Source organism: Alosa alosa, chromosome 9 (assembly GCF_017589495.1).
Source record: "Alosa alosa isolate M-15738 ecotype Scorff River chromosome 9, AALO_Geno_1.1, whole genome shotgun sequence".
Lineage (NCBI taxonomy): Eukaryota > Metazoa > Chordata > Actinopteri > Clupeiformes > Clupeidae > Alosa > Alosa alosa.
The window spans coordinates 18,129,957-18,147,180 of NC_063197.1; the positions used below are offsets into that span (position 1 = coordinate 18,129,957).

Sequence of the window (17,224 nt, forward strand, 5' to 3'; positions counted from 1 at the left end):
TTTGTTAAAATCTTGATGAGGCATGGAACTGAAAAGATTGAGGACATCTCCCATCATTTAAATAAATTAGCAAAGTGAGTAAAATCCAAAAACTCCAAACACAAGAGCAACATTCGTTTTAAATGCGATCTAGCCTTTCCAAAAACAGGGCTAATGACGTTACCCCTGGCGTCAATCCCTTTGCCAATCAGTTCGGGCGCCGTACACATGCGCATGACGAATGTTACCCGCCCCTTTGTCAAGGCTGTCTTCGCTATCATATCATATCTAGCGCTTACAGAATACTGAAGCTACGCGGAGACAAGCATGCAGGGTTTCCGTAAGTTTAGGCGTTTGATAGGTAGTAATTTGTAATTTTGAAACAACTGGCTGGATGAATTAGTTGAAGTTAACCAGTACTTTCCCAACAAATCAATGGAATGTTCTAGAATGGTCATGTGATGTCCACAGACCAGTTATGTCGTACTTTTGAAAAATACTCTGACGTACATATCCTTGGTTTTTTTCGAGTAATTTCGCCGTGCAACCTTACATGTAGCTCTTTAAGGGATGGATGCTTAACTAAAGTCTGTCAGGTCGACGGTGAACACTTAAAATCTTGCAAGGGTACATTGTTTGTGTTACTTGCTCGTCGTCTTGAAAAACGAAGAGCACTGTGGCACGTGAAGCGTTTTGACCAATTGGAGCTCGAGTTCCAAACAGAAGGGTATAAATACCAGGCGGTTAGTCAAAGAGACGTCCGCCATTGAAGACTGCCTTGCTGCGAAAACTAAAAACAAGATTGTACATTGGTTGTTTTTCAGTTGATTATTTTAAAATACAATATAAAGTTGGGTAATTATATAAACGCGAGTAACAGCGTCAAGATCCAGCACGTCTCAACTGTCCAGCAGAACATCTCGGCTCAGAACGTCTGTCTCAGTTCGGCAGTAAAAACACTCTTGTTGTGCCAGAGACGGAAAGGTAAATTTTGAGATCAGGTTGAATTAGTTAACATTAACTAACGTTTGACGAAGCGATCTGTGTTGACAGAAATCTATTTCTGTACATAGCCTGTATGTGAATGTCGTGACTTGGCTGTGGTGGACTGATATCTGCGAGGGTGGAGGGCCACTAGCCTAGTTTTTAAAAGACGCAATTCTCTACGTGTTGTCTTGCGACACGCTAAGGCCAGTGCTTCCTGTCGCCATTTTGTTGCTAGCTAGCCAGCCAAAATATCCAAACATGGAGACAAACGTGTATTCAGTGACCCCATTTTAAGAACGTAACTATGATTAAAATGTCATGTTTCTATCTTAAGTTAGTAAGAATGGGAAGTGTATTTAGGTATAAAGCGTTGATTATTAAGCACATGATCAGTTGGCTAACAACCATTTGTTTTCGTGTTGACGTGCACTGTAACGTTAACGTTAGCTAACGCTAACCACAACTGTTACTGTTTGACGGTGCTGATTGCATCATGCAATCTTGGGGCATGGCTATGGTTATTTAACGTTAATGGAGTTTGCAAGTAGCCAACGTGATGGTCATCGATAACACGTTTTTGCTATGCTGATGGCCCAGGAATTGACGCAATTAGGCAAAGTTGCGTATCCATTAACGTTATTTTATCTCCAGGCAACGATCATTAACCAGCGTTAAGGTTTATTGGAACGATAACATTGGCTAAGGTATCAATAGCAAGCTAATGTTAAGCGATAAACGGTATTTTAAGTTACCCAGTTAAGTTTCGAAAATGTTAACGTTAAACATTAATGTTGTGTTTAACGTTAGAAGTTGGCAGCTGTCTTTTCTGTCAAATATAACGTTACTGCTTGTGCGAAAAGTCTTTAACTGGTAATTCATCGTAAAGTAACGTTAACTTGAATAGGTAACGTCATGCAGGTAACCTTATTGACATGCTTATCTGTAAAGATAACCGTTAAAATGTATTAAACACATAAGTTGACCACGAATATGTAACCTTACAAGTTTACTGGCCAGTTTGTTTACACTTTCAGCAGTTATGACTGCGGTGTTCCATCTTTGCAACTCTCACCCTACACGTTGGCAGTGATCGTTCATTGTCGACGTTAACTAAGTTAATAATTGCCCTCAACAAGCTTGACATGTAGCATCTCAATGGCTTCTAATTATTCAAACACAAATTGTAATCGTCTAGAAAATAAATAAAAAAACAAATGCCGCAATTGTTTCCTTTCTTCCCCCCTCCAAACGGACAGACTCGTCATCAGTTTAAAATGACAGGTCTGTTGTTCCCACGTTTGACTTTAGGATAATGCGAATGTGTAATTGTTTTGTTTTGAAGTGATAGATTATTAAATAAATTTTTGCCTTTGTTTATTACATGATACTCTTTGTTTTTATTTTGAACTGAATTTGTAAGTCCTTGGCAGGGCTAATAGTTCATATGTAAAATCAAATGTACCTCCTGCAAATAAACTGAACAGAAAGCTCTACATAACTTGTAATGTAAATTATTTGATTGGGTATGGGCCAAATCCATTATGACAGAAGATGCCCAATTTGAAGAATTGAGTTCTTGATCGGGGTAAGTGGTATAAAATGTTGCATTAAGTGTTGGAGAGGTGTTGTGGATGTAGAATGATCATCAACATGGGTTGATCATGATTTGACAGTCATTCTTTCCGTTTAGCCTTTGTTGACCCAATGCAATGTTGCCTCAGTCTTTGCATAGTTGTCCAGTGTTTCAATTGTTTTTGGAACTTCCTGGATAATGTGTTAGATTTTTGGCAACAACTTTTATGTTCAAAGAGTTTATGAACTATCAATGTCCAGCCAGCCAGTGTTGTGCCCATGTATATATGTTGTCAACAGTATTGTGGTATGAATTGGTGGAAGGTTTGTTGGCCTTTGATTACTTGTCAGGGATGTTGTTATTTTTCACATGCCTTATCTTGGGACCAAATGGTAACACATTCATTATTTGGTCCATGAGTGTATGGTCAGTTTGCCCTCTTTATCCTAATTCCTTGTCCTCCCCCAATCAAGTGCATCCACTACTGTCTGAATATTCGGTGCAGTAGCCACTTTTTGTGGATGGAAGAGCACTGTGTATATTTGCTTCTGAGTATGTTCCATAAAGTATCGGGCCATAGTTCTGTTCTAGTCCACTGGTCTGGGTGAGCAGGTAAGCTTTTAATACAAAGTGTCCTGAGTGGCATCATTAAATTATGGATCAACTTGGGGCCTTTAAGTTTTTCTCCACTTACGTAGGCAATGTTATGATTGGTTGTACTGTCAGTCACTTAGGTCTTTGGTTTTCCTTGTGGAGGAAGTACATATGTGGAGTCAGTAGGTGGCAGTGGCCACCACTCAAGCAGGACTTGTAGACATAGGATGTTGGTGTACTGGGTTCTTCCATGTAATGGCATGCTGGTGTTACATTGTTGACCATCCCCGAAACCATTTAAAATTGTCCTTTGTTAAACTGGCATCACTGGGCAAAACATACTTAAACAGGATGAGCATTTCTGGCTGCTTAATGTCTGCCAATTGGAAATTAAGTCTGAACATAGATTATACTGTATTTTATGTTGTCTTAAAACCTATAATAAAAAAAAAAAAAAAATATATATATATATATATATATATATATACTTCTGCGATGTATGGTTCTCAAAATATCAATTGTTTACCATGGTGTTCAAGCAGTGCTTGCAGTGTTTCATTTAATCTGCTTAGCTGTGGGCCAGTGTCGGGTTGGAAAACTTTCCTTCAAGCTTAAAATAACAGAATTTCAAAAACGGTGTATCCTTAGTTTAATAGAGGCGCATGCGTGGTGAATGTCCTTCTATGACACCATATATCTGAAAAGGAATGGATTTGAGTGTATTACAGAACTTCATGGGATGAATGCTACTGCAGACCATAATCCATTTTAATGCCTATCCATCTAAAGCCATTTAATTTTTTTAAAATAAAGCACCAGAGCTATTTGCTCTTTGTGAGTTGTTTCTTTTGTACTATATTGCTACTTGTTTTGGTGGGACATGTCTAGGGTTGACATGGCATAAGTTAAGTTGCCAGTGGTAGAATTCTGTGCTCTGGTCTGCTGAGCTGAATTTGATGTCCATGGCTGGACAACTAGCTGGCTTAACTAATCAGAGTATGAATCCTGTTTGACAAAGGATTTCTTAGGGCTTTAGTAATCCCTTTTGGGTAAGGCAGCACTGCGTGACCAGATACTTCTTTATCTTTTTAAAAATTATTATTATTTTAGTTCTAGCAGTCCTGCTTTTACAATGGTCCCAATGAACTGGTCCTTTTGTTTTTCTCATTTCTGATTTTTCATGAGTAATGGTGTGAGTGGAATGGTTGCGTCAGCAAAAATAAAACATGCCCCAGTGCTGAACATTCCTCTCTCCCCCTCCCCATCCAGTGGTACAGGCAGAAGATGTGCAGTGAGCACTGAACCGCCCCTTTCAAAAAAACGCCCACAGACCCTCCGCTCTGGGCTCCCACCCCCTGCTGTCCCCCTCGAGATGTCGGATGTGATGCGACCTCCCATGAACACGACGGGCGGGAATCCCCCGCCTCCAGAGTACAAAAACCCCAAGAAGCCCGGCCGTCTCACCAATCAACTGCAGTACCTGGACAAGGTGGTGGTGCGAGCGCTGTGGAGGCATCACTTCTCCTGGCCTTTCAGATTCCCTGTGGATGCAGTCAGGCTCCAGCTACCTGTAAGTAGTGCCAGCCCCCCATAGCAAGGGTTACCAGGGTGTCAATAAGAACAACAAGTATGGTCAAGCACTGTAATAATGAACAATTTTGACTTCTTTTTGTAGTCTTTGTGGATTCTTGGATATGATATTGATTGTCTATTATACCCTGATTAAATTGAATTGAAAGACAAGTTAAATTATCCTTAATGTTATAAGGGTCATTTACTGTTTCTGGGCAATTGTTGGATCTAATATGGTAGAAATCATTTTTATGTATTATATTTTGTGTTCCTCTTTCCCCAAGGATTATTATACAATCATTAAAAAACCCATGGATCTGAACACAATCAAGAAACGTCTAGAAAACAACTATTACTGGAAGGCCATGGAATGTATTGAAGACTTCAACTCAATGTTCACCAACTGCTATTTGTACAATAGAGTAAGCAGACTATTGTCTCTTGCAAATGGGTTCATTAAGCAGTGTTGAACATACTGTGTAATCTAATGATGTCTTATCCTCCCTACACAGCCTGGAGACGACATTGTCCTGATGGCCCAGGCTCTAGAGAAGCACTTCCTGGAGAAGGTAGCGGATATGCCTCAGGAAGAGACCGAGATGAGTGCTGTGACAACGAAGGCTCCGGGGAAGGGGAGGAAGTCGTTGTCAGGTGCTTGAGCGTGTCTTGTCCTCGAGGGGGTCCTCCTAGATAAAGCTGTCTACACCATTATACTGCATTCATGGAAACATACTGCCTCCCATGAGGGCCTCTAACTGCCCCTTGTCCTCTCTCTCTCCACCCCCCCTCTCTCTCCATCCCTCTTTCCCTCCCTCCCTTTGTTTTTCTTCCTATGCGATTCTTTTCTCTCTCTCTGCCTGCAGGCCTGGTGAAACAGAGGCCCCAGTCTCCCGTGTCAGAGGTTGTGTTCCAGCAGACAGTGACGGTCATCCCCCCAGAAGCGCTTCACACCATGCCCAGTACCCCTCTCTCTGCTCAGCTCTCTGCAAAAGTTAGTTCCCTTTTCAGACAGACAGATAAACCTCCTCTAAAGGTGGAGTGTTTTGGTGTTTATGATTTGTGTCTGATATGCACCTATTTGCACACATGTAAACACACACGTGACAAATGCTGTCCCTCTCTTCGTCCCATCCCCGATTAGATCAAGAAAGGGGTGAAGCGAAAAGCAGACACCACCACGCCTGTGGGCTCCACGCTCCCCAGCTGCGAGCCGTCGCCATGCGTGGACGAGGCCAAGGCACTTAAGGTGATCTCCCGGCGGGGCAGCGGCCGGCCCATCAAGCCCCCGAGGAAGGACCTGCCTGACTCGCCTCAGCAGCATCACCATGGTGCCAAGAGGGCCAAGCTGTCAGAGCGCCTCAAGCACTGCAACACCATCCTGAAGGAGATGTTTGCCAAGAAGCACTATGCTTACGCCTGGCCCTTCTACAAGCCCGTGGACGTGGAGGGACTTTGCTTGCATGATTACTATGACATTGTGCAGCAGCCCATGGACATGGGCACCATAAAGGTCAGAGCCCTTAACCAATAGCTCAGTGTTCTTTGAAGAGGAAAAATTCTTTAGATTGTGTAACACTAGTGAGCTGGCTATCGAATATCTCTAGGAAGATTAACTTCATTGACACACAAGACTGCTTTCATAATTATGTTTCATTGCATGTAACTTGAATATGTATGTGTATCGTGAGAGTCAATAAGCATTGCATGTTTGGTTAATAAAAGGCGCTCTAAGATATGATGACTGTTAGCATTGCTGTCAGCGATACCCTCAGAGTTGCTGTGAATTAGTCAGATGTGCGTTTTCCCCTGTAAGCACTCATGGGATTAACTTGGCGTAGGTGGAAGTATATGTGGGTGGTCTTGAATATACAATTTTTTTTGCCTTTGCAGAGAAAAATGGACACCCGAGAATATACAGATGCCCTGCAGTTTGCGGCGGACGTTCGGCTTATGTTCTCTAACTGTTACAAATACAATCCCCCCACTCACGAGGTTGTTGCCATGGCACAGAGATTACAGGTGCGTTTCAGCTCATCGCAACCTACATGTGTTGTAATGTAAGACTGTATTACTTCAGTGTGATCTGAAATAATATATGTGGCAGTGGTTATTAATAATGCTATGCCAACAGATTTTTAAGAAATGGGTAAAAAGTCTTAGGTCAAAATCAAAGATATATTTTTTTTGCAGATGTAATAACTGTTAGGACAATGTCTCCCCTCCACCCTCATCATGATGAAACTAATACTCAAATAGTGAATTGGTAATTATAAAGCTGAAGAAATAAACACAAATCCCAGCAATGGCTTATAGATTCTTAGATAACGTCAGCCTTTAATCAGAAAGTCACAAGGACATCAGCCTTTATTAGAAGCTCAAAATCCAAGATGGGGTCCTTCAAGAACATCAAAAATTACCTACGTTGATGTGAGAAGAGAAGTGCGGGGGAAATAATCAGAATTTTGCTGCCGGAAAGCCTGAAATTGACGCACTACTTGTTTCCTTGTTATAGGAGGTGTTTGAGTCTCGCTTTGCCAAGATTCCTCCGGAGCCGGTGAAGAGTGATCTGCCCGTGCGGCCGCTCAGCCAGAAGGAGAAGAGGCCAGTGAAGAGCCCCTCCAGCTCGGAGAGTAGCGACAGCTCGTCTGACTCGGACAGCTCCTCGGAATCTGAGGAGGATGAGGAGGAGCGGGAAAAGCGTCTGGCCAATCTCCAGGAGCAGGTCCGCTCACATTACTGTCCATTTTCAGAGCAATGGCAACTTCGGTCGTTTGAAAATGTCACTTTCTCCAAAAAAAAATGAATTGGTAGATCACTTTGTATAAGTGAATTTCCTGTTCCAGGTCTAATAGGCTGACATAATATTCTTTCCCTTTGCCATCCTCTGAGGTAATTTAAATGTATGTGTGCCTGAGTGAAGCCACTGTCAGCTGTGTGTGTTTCTGTAAGATTTTTAAAAAATCAGCACTAATATTGTCAGTGTCATGGGCACTCCTAATTCGAGTTGCTCCTTCACTAGAAATCTGTTGCTAGGCACCGAGTGTTGGCAGAGAAACAAATTAGATTGGCTGGTTGTTAGTAGCATGATGATCAAGCATAGTATGCTTTCCAAAGATTTAGATTGCGGATCGCTTGATGATGATGATGATGATGACGATGATTATTATCATTAGTTTTGCCAACTGTTGTTCATCAATATCTAATGCAGCTGAAGGCCGTCCATGAGCAGCTACAGCTGCTAACACAAGTGCCCCTTCTGAAGCCAAAGAAGAAAGAAAAGTCAAAGGACAAAAAGAGGAAAAAGGAGAAGGAGGCCACCAAACGCAAATGGGACGACACGAAGGGCCACAAAACCAAGACCAAAGGCCAGAAGAAGGGAAGCAAGGCCAGGTAAAAGACCAACATTCCATCTCTTCTCCTCTCCTGCAGAAATTCATAATCTGCATCATGAGATCCAAGTCACTAAAAGTTGTGTTCCTTTTGGAATGTCCTCCTGCAGTCGCCAAAAGGACGCGATTGAGCTGTCGGAGGACGAGGCTCCGGCTCTGCCCATGTCGTACGAGGAGAAGCGGAGGCTGAGTCTGGACATTAACAAGTTGCCAGGGGACAAGCTGGGCAAGGTGGTGACTATCATCAAGGCCCGTGAGCCTGCGCTGCGTGACACCAACCCAGAGGAGATCGAGATCGACTTCGAGATGCTCAAGCCGTCAACACTCCGGATGCTGGAGGCCTTCGTCCAGACCTGCCTGAGAAAGCGACGCAAAAGCTCCAGCCGTGAGTACATTTTTTCATTTTTTTTTTTTTAATGGTAACACAATACTGTGCCTTTTAAATGCCTTTGAAGTAGCACATAAAACACTGTTTGAAAAGCATTTTCTTAGGAATGTTGTATTCACTTAGACCAAAGTTTGCAATCATACCAAACCAGAGAGGTTTTTGTGGGAAAATGCATAGCTTGCCTCTGAGTAAGTCATGCATAGCATTAGCACACTGTAGCGCTGATGATGTTCCCTGAGTGGAGGTCATGTGTAGTTTCGGTCGGGTCCCCCAGGTCCCTGTGCTTGAAACCATGAGTCACTGTTGCCTGTGTCAGCTCTTTCCATTGAGCGGAAAGAAGTTCACTCTCCTCTCGGTTCTAATCCTCCGCAGAGAAACAGGCGGCGAAGCCCAAAGGAGAAAAGCACGACACAAAGAAGGAAGCTGACAAACAGAACGGAGGCGAGGAGCTCACGAAGAGGACGAAAGCCAAGAGTAAGTGCTGAGTTGATGGTGAAGGACACAGCTTGCTTTATGAAAAATCACATGCTGACTAAAAGCAGACACATACTAGCAAAGACTAATCACAAGCGTGTGTACTTGGATTGTTCTTCGCTGTCCTTGTTCTTTATGCACAAACTTGGCTGGTTGTTTGAAATGAGGTTGCAGCAGACTTTGTCATTTTTTGTAAGATGCTATATAAGTCGGCATAGTGTGCTTCATGTCGCTGGTCAACTTACCTAACTATTCCACTGAAGTATTTTTCTAATTCTAGATATGCAAGCCTGTTTATAAAATCAGTGGGTTGAGACCTCTTTCCCAAGCCCACTCAAAACAGTGGTAATAGTTGACATGTTTTTGTGTATGAAGCTTATCTCTGTCTCCTTCTCTCTCTCTCTCTTCCCCTCCCCCTGTCCTCCCCACAGATGAGGCCCCCTCAGCGGTCTCCGAGATGGGCCAGAGCTCGCGCCTCAGCGACAGCAGTAGCTCCTCCTCCAGCTCCGACAGCAGTAGTAGTGATTCTAGCTCCTCTGATAGCAGTGACTCTGAATCAGGTTAGCTGTCTCACGCTCAGCACTCTTATCCATCGCCCCCCAACCCCACTCCACCCTTCCACTTCACCTCTCTCCCCCTCCCTTCCTCGCTTTCTGTCTTTCATAGGGCGAGGATGCACAACGGCACCGTTTTTTTGTTACACCTTCCACCAAAAAAAGGACAAGAGAAAAATAAACGAGCGGAGAAATAAACGAACTTATGAATAAATAAACGCTAATCTGTGTCTGTGGATACACATATCCCCCACCACTATCCACCTCCTTGCAAAGTTCACCTACGTCACTTTTTTTTATCTCCTGCTGGTAAAACCAAATACTTGAAAGTTTAACTCATTTAGGTTTTATTTTTTAGTGTGTTTGTCGTTTTGATTTCATTTAGTTGAATGGGTGTTTTTTTTTTTTTCTTCTGTATTTCAAGCACTTTTTTCCTCTCTCCTTAAGAGAATAAACTATCACATGAAACTATTTTCCCCTCACATTTCATTTTAGAGCTATATTTATTTGTTTTTTTGAGGTTTTGATTTGTTAACATTGCAGTTGCTCTATGTTGTCTCACCCACATCAGTAATGGTAATGCTGGGGCATAAAGAAAAGCCAATCAATGTCCTGTGGTGCAGTAGACAAACATGCCTCTACAGTTCAGTTTTCCTCCCCAGTTCACAGTGGCATCCTATGGAGTTATTGCATAGCCCTTTATTGGCAGCCTTTTTTAAAATAGTTTGTAATCCTCTGAACAGCCTCAATGCCATCAGCCATTTAAAATGTTGATGTTAATTTGCATGTGACCAAAAATGTCCCATTTGGAATCCAACTAGTTGTGCTGCCCACCCCTCATCTCTGTGCTGCTTCTTTAGGCCCCAGTGCTCACCTCTCTGTACTTCATTGTAGACTGGGTTTTGGTTGTGGCATCAGTTTCCTTTGTACCCGTTTTTGTATTTTTCTTTTCTCGTTCTTTTGTTATTTTTTGTTATGCAAAGTTTTATATGTAGTTTGTTTGACTTAGAAACAAAGGATACACTGTACATTACACTTGTTTTATGTTAAAGGTACCCACTAGATTGTAAACAAAGCAGGATAGGAGCTGGACCAAATGAAGGTTTAGACTAGAGTCAAGAGACTGTCATGCTTTTACATCAAAAAGCAGGAGAATGTGCTGTTTTGTAGCTTTGTGCAAATTGTTTGCGTTTTACCTTAAAAAGGTATGAAGCTTTTTCATTGGACTTTGAGGTTCAAATAAAAAAAAAAATCATAGACTGGTGTACATTTTAAGATTAGTGGTGTGTTTTTTTTATTTATTTATTTATTTATTTTTTTATTTCACAAAATTCTCTGTATTTAATGTCCCGTCACATAGTACAAATTTAGTATTCACTGACATCGCACACACTACTGGTACTCCGTATTAGCTGAAGCTAGTGATGAGAAGAAATTGGCTCAAAATTATATAATTTATTATAGAGGTAAGTTACTTTGTTTAGTTTGTGTCTTGTGTCTAGTTTGTGCTTTTGGTGGTTTTGTCAATGTTTTGTTTCCCTCAGAGTGTTCAATTCGATCCTCCTTTTTTATGGCGATTTGTATATACTGGACTGGAGTAGTAAAAATACCTCATTGCACATTTTCCATTGGGAAGCTGAGTCACACATGGTGTTTTATGAAATTATGCATAGGCATTCCTTTGTAGTTATGTAGCTTGGCTCAATTCTCCGACTGCAGTGGTGATCATGTGCCTTGTGTGCGTGTCTTGCAGAGAAGAAAGCAAAGCGGAAGCATCATAAAACCGGCGCACACAAAAAGAAAGTAAAAACAAAGGTACTAATAGTCATTCATTTCTTAAAGTCACGACCCAATCCAGACAATGTCTGTTTGTTTGGAATTTGGATGTACTGGGTCAAGAAATGCTGTGATGGTCACGTGTAGGAACAGTAGTCACTGCCCCTGGATGTTTGATATGAGAGACCTGCAGCAGACTTCTTAAAAGGGTGGCTGTAATGTATTTTTAAACAGGAGTCGCAGCGTGCAGGCCTTCTGAAGGAGGGCCCTGTAGGAGAGGACCCATCACAGGCATCTCTTCAGACCAGCGGGTCATCAGATCTTCCCCATTCAGCCCGGGAGGTTTCAGCCTCCACTGCGGAGTCTAAAAGTCTGACACAGAAGCGGCATGGCATTCTGCCTCCAACAGAGTGCATTGTATCACCCCCAGGTGTGTGTGTTTTATGTGTTTGCATTAAACAGAACTACATTATCCCAAAGAAGCATCCTTTTCAAGATTTATTTAAGACTGTTGTTTTTAAAAAGGCTTGGTCTGCTTGGAAGGGAACAGATCGGATGACGTTGCCTCCTTTTAAGTGACATTTTGAGGCCATATGCTGACGACTAACACAAACACGTTTTTTATTTACCTTTTTGTTTTTGACTCTTTCCTCCCTCTGATCCCACTGTCTCCTTCAGCCTTACATAGTTGCCTGCCCCCACAGCCAGCTCCACCCAGCACCAAAGCAGCCCCTCTACCTCGCAAAAACCGGACAGGCCCCCATACACAGCCTCCCATAGAGCAGGACTCGGTGATGACCACTTCCTCACCAACAACACCAAATCCCAATACCCCCACACCTTCACACAGAGATGCGTCAGACACCCCTGCTGAAACAATTCCCCTTTTCTGTGGCACTAGTGCCACCAGTTCTCCTTATCTGTCCCCAACCGATACCTCTGCCCCCATCCCTCAGCCCCTCTCACAGGAATCGGGACTGGAGCCGAGTTCTCCTGGTCCTTTGGAGAACCCTCTGAAGCCTAGTAGCGGTACCCAGCAGGAGGAAGGTAAGACGGATCCACCTTGACCCGCGTCAGCAAACAACCTCCATCTCATGCCTTCCCTGCTTCTCCCCCCACTCTCACTCAACACCGACAATATTACCTCCTCAACAGGATACAGACTCTGTACTCTTGCATGATTTCTAGTGTGTCTTCTGGCCGCCTGCTTACATGCATGTTCTGGAGCTCCGTCGAGTGTTTTGGTGTCTCTGGATGCCTCTTCTCCCCCAGCTGCTCCCTGCCTGCACTCGTGCGCTGCGTGTCCCTGTGCTGGTGAATTAATCTGTTGAGGCGCGAAGGGCTAATTTCTCCTCTTTGTCTGTTTGTTTCCATTCAGTGCCACGTCTCCTGTCACCTTTGACCTCTCCGCCTTGTGTGGCTACCACCCCCACAGAGGTAAGAACTTGGTCATCATACTTGTCCTTGACCAGTGAATTCATACCTGTGTAAAAACAGTCATGACAAGTTTGACAAGGATTTGTATCAGTTAAACTGTGTTCGGACTGGTTTGTATTGGGTTAGTTTAGGGTCACTGTACCTTTTTGGTGAACTGTTTTGGATTGATCCACAATATGCTTGGATTTTGTTCAGATTTTGTTAAAATGGTTTTGTTGGCTGTTTTTTTTTTTTTTTCTGCCTTGACCTTTCACAAAGGCAGTTGTTAAGCCAGTGAAATAGAAAAGTTAAACTGTTAAACACTACAATGTGGCGTGATCAGAAACATGATCCAAAACTTGTCTGTCCCTGCTGCAGCCCAACACACTTGCTCCACAGAAAGACGAGCCTGTAGGAGATCCCTCACTGCAGTCCAAACTGCAGGGTAAGCAGGGTGTGTGTGTGTGACTGAGAGAGAGAGAAAGAGAGGGGAGGGGGGTTCCATTGCAGTAAGTTCCATGCACTGCAGTTCCCCTCACTGTTATTTTTAATGGACTTCTTTTATATACACCTCTGTAGGCACTAGACATCATGACGGCGAAGATCAACTCAGACCTAATGCGGACTTGGTCAAACCCAGTCAGCCCAAAAAGGTGCACATTCAACTCCATTAAGCTCTTCACTTCCAGTATGTTGCTAATCTCCCCATTTAAGCTGACCTAAACGCTGTTCTCAATCTGGGTAACCACACACAGGATATAGTACTGAAGAACGCCGACTCCTGGGCAAGTCTGGCTAAGATGGCTTCGCTGGCCCCCTCTACACTCAAAGCTTCCAAAGAAAGCTTCCAGCAGTTCCGCAAGGTTGCCATGGAGAAGGAGGAAAGGGAGCGGGCGCTACGGCGACAGCAACTGGATGCGGGTCGTGACCGAAAGCCACAAGAGAGAAATGGGTATGGCAGGCAGTAAAGAAATACCTGGGATGCATGAAAATGCTATTACAATGTATAGATCATTTGAAGATTATGCTCTGGACAAGTTGCCTGGCTCTGGTCCCATTATGCATCTCCTGATGCTAAATGTCTCCCTAAATGTGCCACTGCCTACTTGGCAAGTGGATGTTGATTTAACCGCCACATGAATAAATTGCCATCAGTGTAAATTAATATTTGAAAATGTCAGCTAATATCTTAAAGATCTCACAAACATTAAGTATATAAGTATATATACTCTCTTGATCCCGTGAGGGAAATTTGGTCTCTGCATTTATCCCAATCTGTGAATTAGTGAAACACACTGCACACAGTGAACACAGTGAGGTAAAGCACACACTAATCCCGGCACAGTGAGCTGCCTGCAACAACAGCAGCGCTCGGGGAGCAGTGAGGGGTTAGGTGCCTTGCTCAAGGGCACTTCAGCCGTGGCCTACTAGTCGGGGTTCAAACCGGCAACCCTCCGGTTACAAGTCCGAAGCGCTAACCAGTAGGCCACGGCTGCCCACATTGACACTAAGAAAACCATCCAGGATCTTAGTAATCATATGAATGCATCTTCTCTTGGCATAAGAAATGGGAAAATTAACTTAAATTAAGCAAGAAAGCAGTAAATGTAAAGCTTTATGTGCTAACCCAGTGACTTTCATAAAATGCCAAACCTGTTGCCACCAGCAAGAATGTGATAATTTCGTCTCATTTCACATGTGACGAGATTAGTTGCAGTCAGAACAGAGTTCATGTACAGGGAAAGTTCTTAAAGGAACAGGAGCCAAAAGAGTGTTCCGTTTTCAGGGATAGAGAAGTAAAGTTGTAGAATTGCTTATTGAAAGGAGTATAAAGAACCATTGTTTAAGCACCTTTAATATATTTCTTTCACCAATTTTTCTACTAAATCATATAAAAATTTCCCTCTTTGATGCTATACAGTCCCCAGCAGCCATTGCGCTCTGAGCCAGAACCTCCAACCAGGCAGGACTCGGTGGAGTCTGGTGAGCTGCCCATAATCGCTGCCATCCTGGACCAGCCTAAGGTCACGGAGGAGCAGCCAGCTGAGGCCAAGCCTTCCACGCCGCCTCCCCAGCCGGGCACACAGAGCAGCATGGACCGCCAGCGCGAAATGGCTCGCAAAAGAGAACAGGAGCGGCGCAGGCGAGAGGCCGTGAGTGTCTAGTTTCTGTGTTTGGGCATATTGTAGAAATGCTCTTCATGGGATTTCTGTGTGGCCCTCTCGGACTTCTGAACATGTCTGGACCTCTAGATTTTCGCTGGGCTTTGTATTTTGTTCTATACTTAAACTGTTGAGTTTCCTTTATCCCCAGATGTCCGGTGTGATTGACATGACTATGCAAAGTGACATCATGGCCACGTTTGAGAAGAGCCACTCTAGCTCACTCAGCTACAAACTGACTGGAATCCTGTCCCCCTTCGCAACTCCCACATGCCCTGCACCTTCCACCTCAGAACCAGAAGTTCAAGATGCTTGATGCCTGAACTTTGAAACTTAACATCTTTGACGACAGAAACGGGTCACAGTGTTAGAAACAGGTGGTTGAGTTTGAAACTGTAAAACAAAAGAAAAAACTAAGTGAGGGTGGAGTTTCTGTCATAAGAGGGTGTGATAAAGCATGCATCCTGTAGATATTGTACAATGTTAAATATATAAATATATATATAAATATACATGTATGTATATGGCTGAATGAGGACCAGATTCTTGCCTTTCTCCTTCATACCCGTTCCTGGGGTTCCAGGAACCATCTGCACTGAGTCGCTGTTGATTTGTTCAACAGCAGACCTTTTGAGAGGGAAATTGGGGAGGGGGGTGAAAAAATGTTCTACACAGAGTAAGTTTGTGATTATTTGATTGAACTTAGTCTCATTTAGTGCTTTGAATCTTACCGTTTCTCTCTATTTGGTAGAGCATTTAACCTAGGGGTCTGAACTCTGGAAAGTATCAAGTTGAAGAAAAAAAAAGAATTGCATTCCAGTTGTTGCAACTTAAATGTTATATCCAATTTTTCTCTGCTGGAGTTTTGAAGTGGCAGTACCATAAGTGAACTGTTATAAATGGGGTCGGTCTGTTTCCCCTAGTGTTTCATTTACTCCTCTTCAGTGATGCACCACTAAAGTATGTTAAGTGTTATATTTGTCTTATTTAAATTGAGGGACAAAAAAGGTTTTTCTATTTTCCTTTTCTTTTGTCAAATAACTCAATAGGCTACATGCAAGTAAATATTGGAAGTGTTTGTTAATCTGTAATAAAGAGTTTACATATTTTGTTACTGTATAAGTACCAGTTAAAGGTTTATTTTGTATTTTTTGGGGGGTTAATTGTTTAGTTGTAGCCTGTTTTATTGCCAAATCTCAGTTTTCAGTGCATGGGATTTCTGAGGGCTTCGTTCAAATGAAAGATTGTCACTTAATTGAAATGTTAAATTTTGGTATCTTCATGTACATTTTGAACACCAATAAGAAGGCATTATGTTCAAGACAACACTCAAACACGTTCCCCTTGTAAAAGTTTTTTTTTTTTTTTTTTTTTTTTTTTTTTTTTTTTTTACGTCAGAATCTGCTATTTGACCATAGCACGGCCACTTTATATCCCTTTGCTCCTGTGCACATGAAAGTAAGGTGCCATAGAATCAGTGTGCCCCCCTGGACGCTCAGCTGTGCGCCTAAAATGTCTACTTTCTTGCAGAATGTTCTAAGTGTTTTGGCAAGTGAGAACCTTTTCAAGTTGTAGAGGTGTTTTTGTTATTTCTTTGTCCAAATGTACTGTTGGCCTATCGTCTATTTCCTTATTCCATTAGCACTTTATTCTGTATCTCACGGTATGAGAGCATGTCATGCTATAAAAACACAAAATAATATATAATTTACAAAAGGATCGTAGGCCTACTGTAGAGGTTAACGCATTAAACAAAACAGTATTTTCCGTATAAATCGTTGTCTTGTATTTTGTGTGTTGGCTAATCTAAAACGTTTCTAATGTAAAAGATAATTTGTCATAGGTCTGGGGAGGGTCGTGACTCGATAGCCTCTATCCAGGTTTCAATGGATGGCGCATAATGACCAAGATGCTACTCTCACTACTACAAGGTCAACTCCATCGCTCTTGAACCTGATCAGTCAGACCGACCTAATCTGATGTGCGTCTTGTCTAACCACTGTGTTTTAATTAGATTGACAAATTATCAGGCTTATTTACAATCTATAGAGTGGTAGGCTCGATGGAGTGGTAAATATGAAGCACATTCATTAATACTCATCCTAGAGTTTAAAGGTCAATCTCATGTTTGACCCTTAATGCAACACTGAAAGTTAAGCCATAGCCTATCTTACTTGATTACTTATAGTCTATTATATGCAGTCTCTACGCTCCAGTTGTAAAATGACCATATGGGAACGTGCAGTTGCCTAGGCATAGTAGACATGATTTCATCCTTTCAATATTTCCTGTGTGTTCTTCGCATCTGATGACGCCGCGCGGAATGCTCTCGGCGTTATGGACGCTGGTCCATGCCCTTT

At 42.6% G+C, this 17,224-nt stretch overlaps 1 protein-coding gene across 3 annotated transcripts; it reads left to right on the forward strand.

Annotated features, from left to right (window-relative positions):
* The first annotated feature begins 239 nt into the window (after positions 1 to 239).
* On the forward strand, positions 240 to 16,639 carry brdt (bromodomain, testis-specific). 3 transcript variants are annotated; one of them, XM_048251573.1, is made up of 21 exons: positions 240 to 319; positions 4,403 to 4,703; positions 4,990 to 5,127; positions 5,218 to 5,356; positions 5,569 to 5,696; positions 5,847 to 6,215; positions 6,596 to 6,724; positions 7,218 to 7,427; positions 7,914 to 8,095; positions 8,205 to 8,479; positions 8,855 to 8,956; positions 9,388 to 9,516; positions 11,264 to 11,325; positions 11,521 to 11,716; positions 11,965 to 12,333; positions 12,665 to 12,723; positions 13,081 to 13,147; positions 13,282 to 13,355; positions 13,458 to 13,654; positions 14,624 to 14,855; positions 15,016 to 16,639. In XM_048251573.1, exons 2-21 carry the CDS (start codon positions 4,506 to 4,508, stop codon positions 15,178 to 15,180), a joined length of 3,420 nt encoding a protein of 1,139 aa, XP_048107530.1. In that variant the 5' UTR covers positions 240 to 319; positions 4,403 to 4,505; the 3' UTR covers positions 15,181 to 16,639. The 3 variants fall into 3 exon arrangements, with proteins under 3 accessions (XP_048107530.1, XP_048107528.1, XP_048107531.1); XM_048251571.1 differs by having other exon boundaries at positions 263 to 963; XM_048251574.1 differs by lacking the exon at positions 11,965 to 12,333 and having other exon boundaries at positions 263 to 963.
* Positions 16,640 to 17,224: the final 585 nt, after the last annotated feature.

Bases quoted from the DNA above. Each gene is read 5' to 3' on its own strand.
- brdt (XM_048251573.1), top strand. From the start codon at position 4,506: ATGTCGGATGTGATGCGACCTCCCATGAACACGACGGGCGGGAATCCC. The intron at 5,357-5,568 runs GTGCTTGAGCGT...CTCTGCCTGCAG, and splicing joins GGGGAGGAAGTCGTTGTCAG to GCCTGGTGAAACAGAGGCCC. The intron at 14,856-15,015 runs GTGAGTGTCTAG...CTTTATCCCCAG, and splicing joins AGCGGCGCAGGCGAGAGGCC to ATGTCCGGTGTGATTGACAT.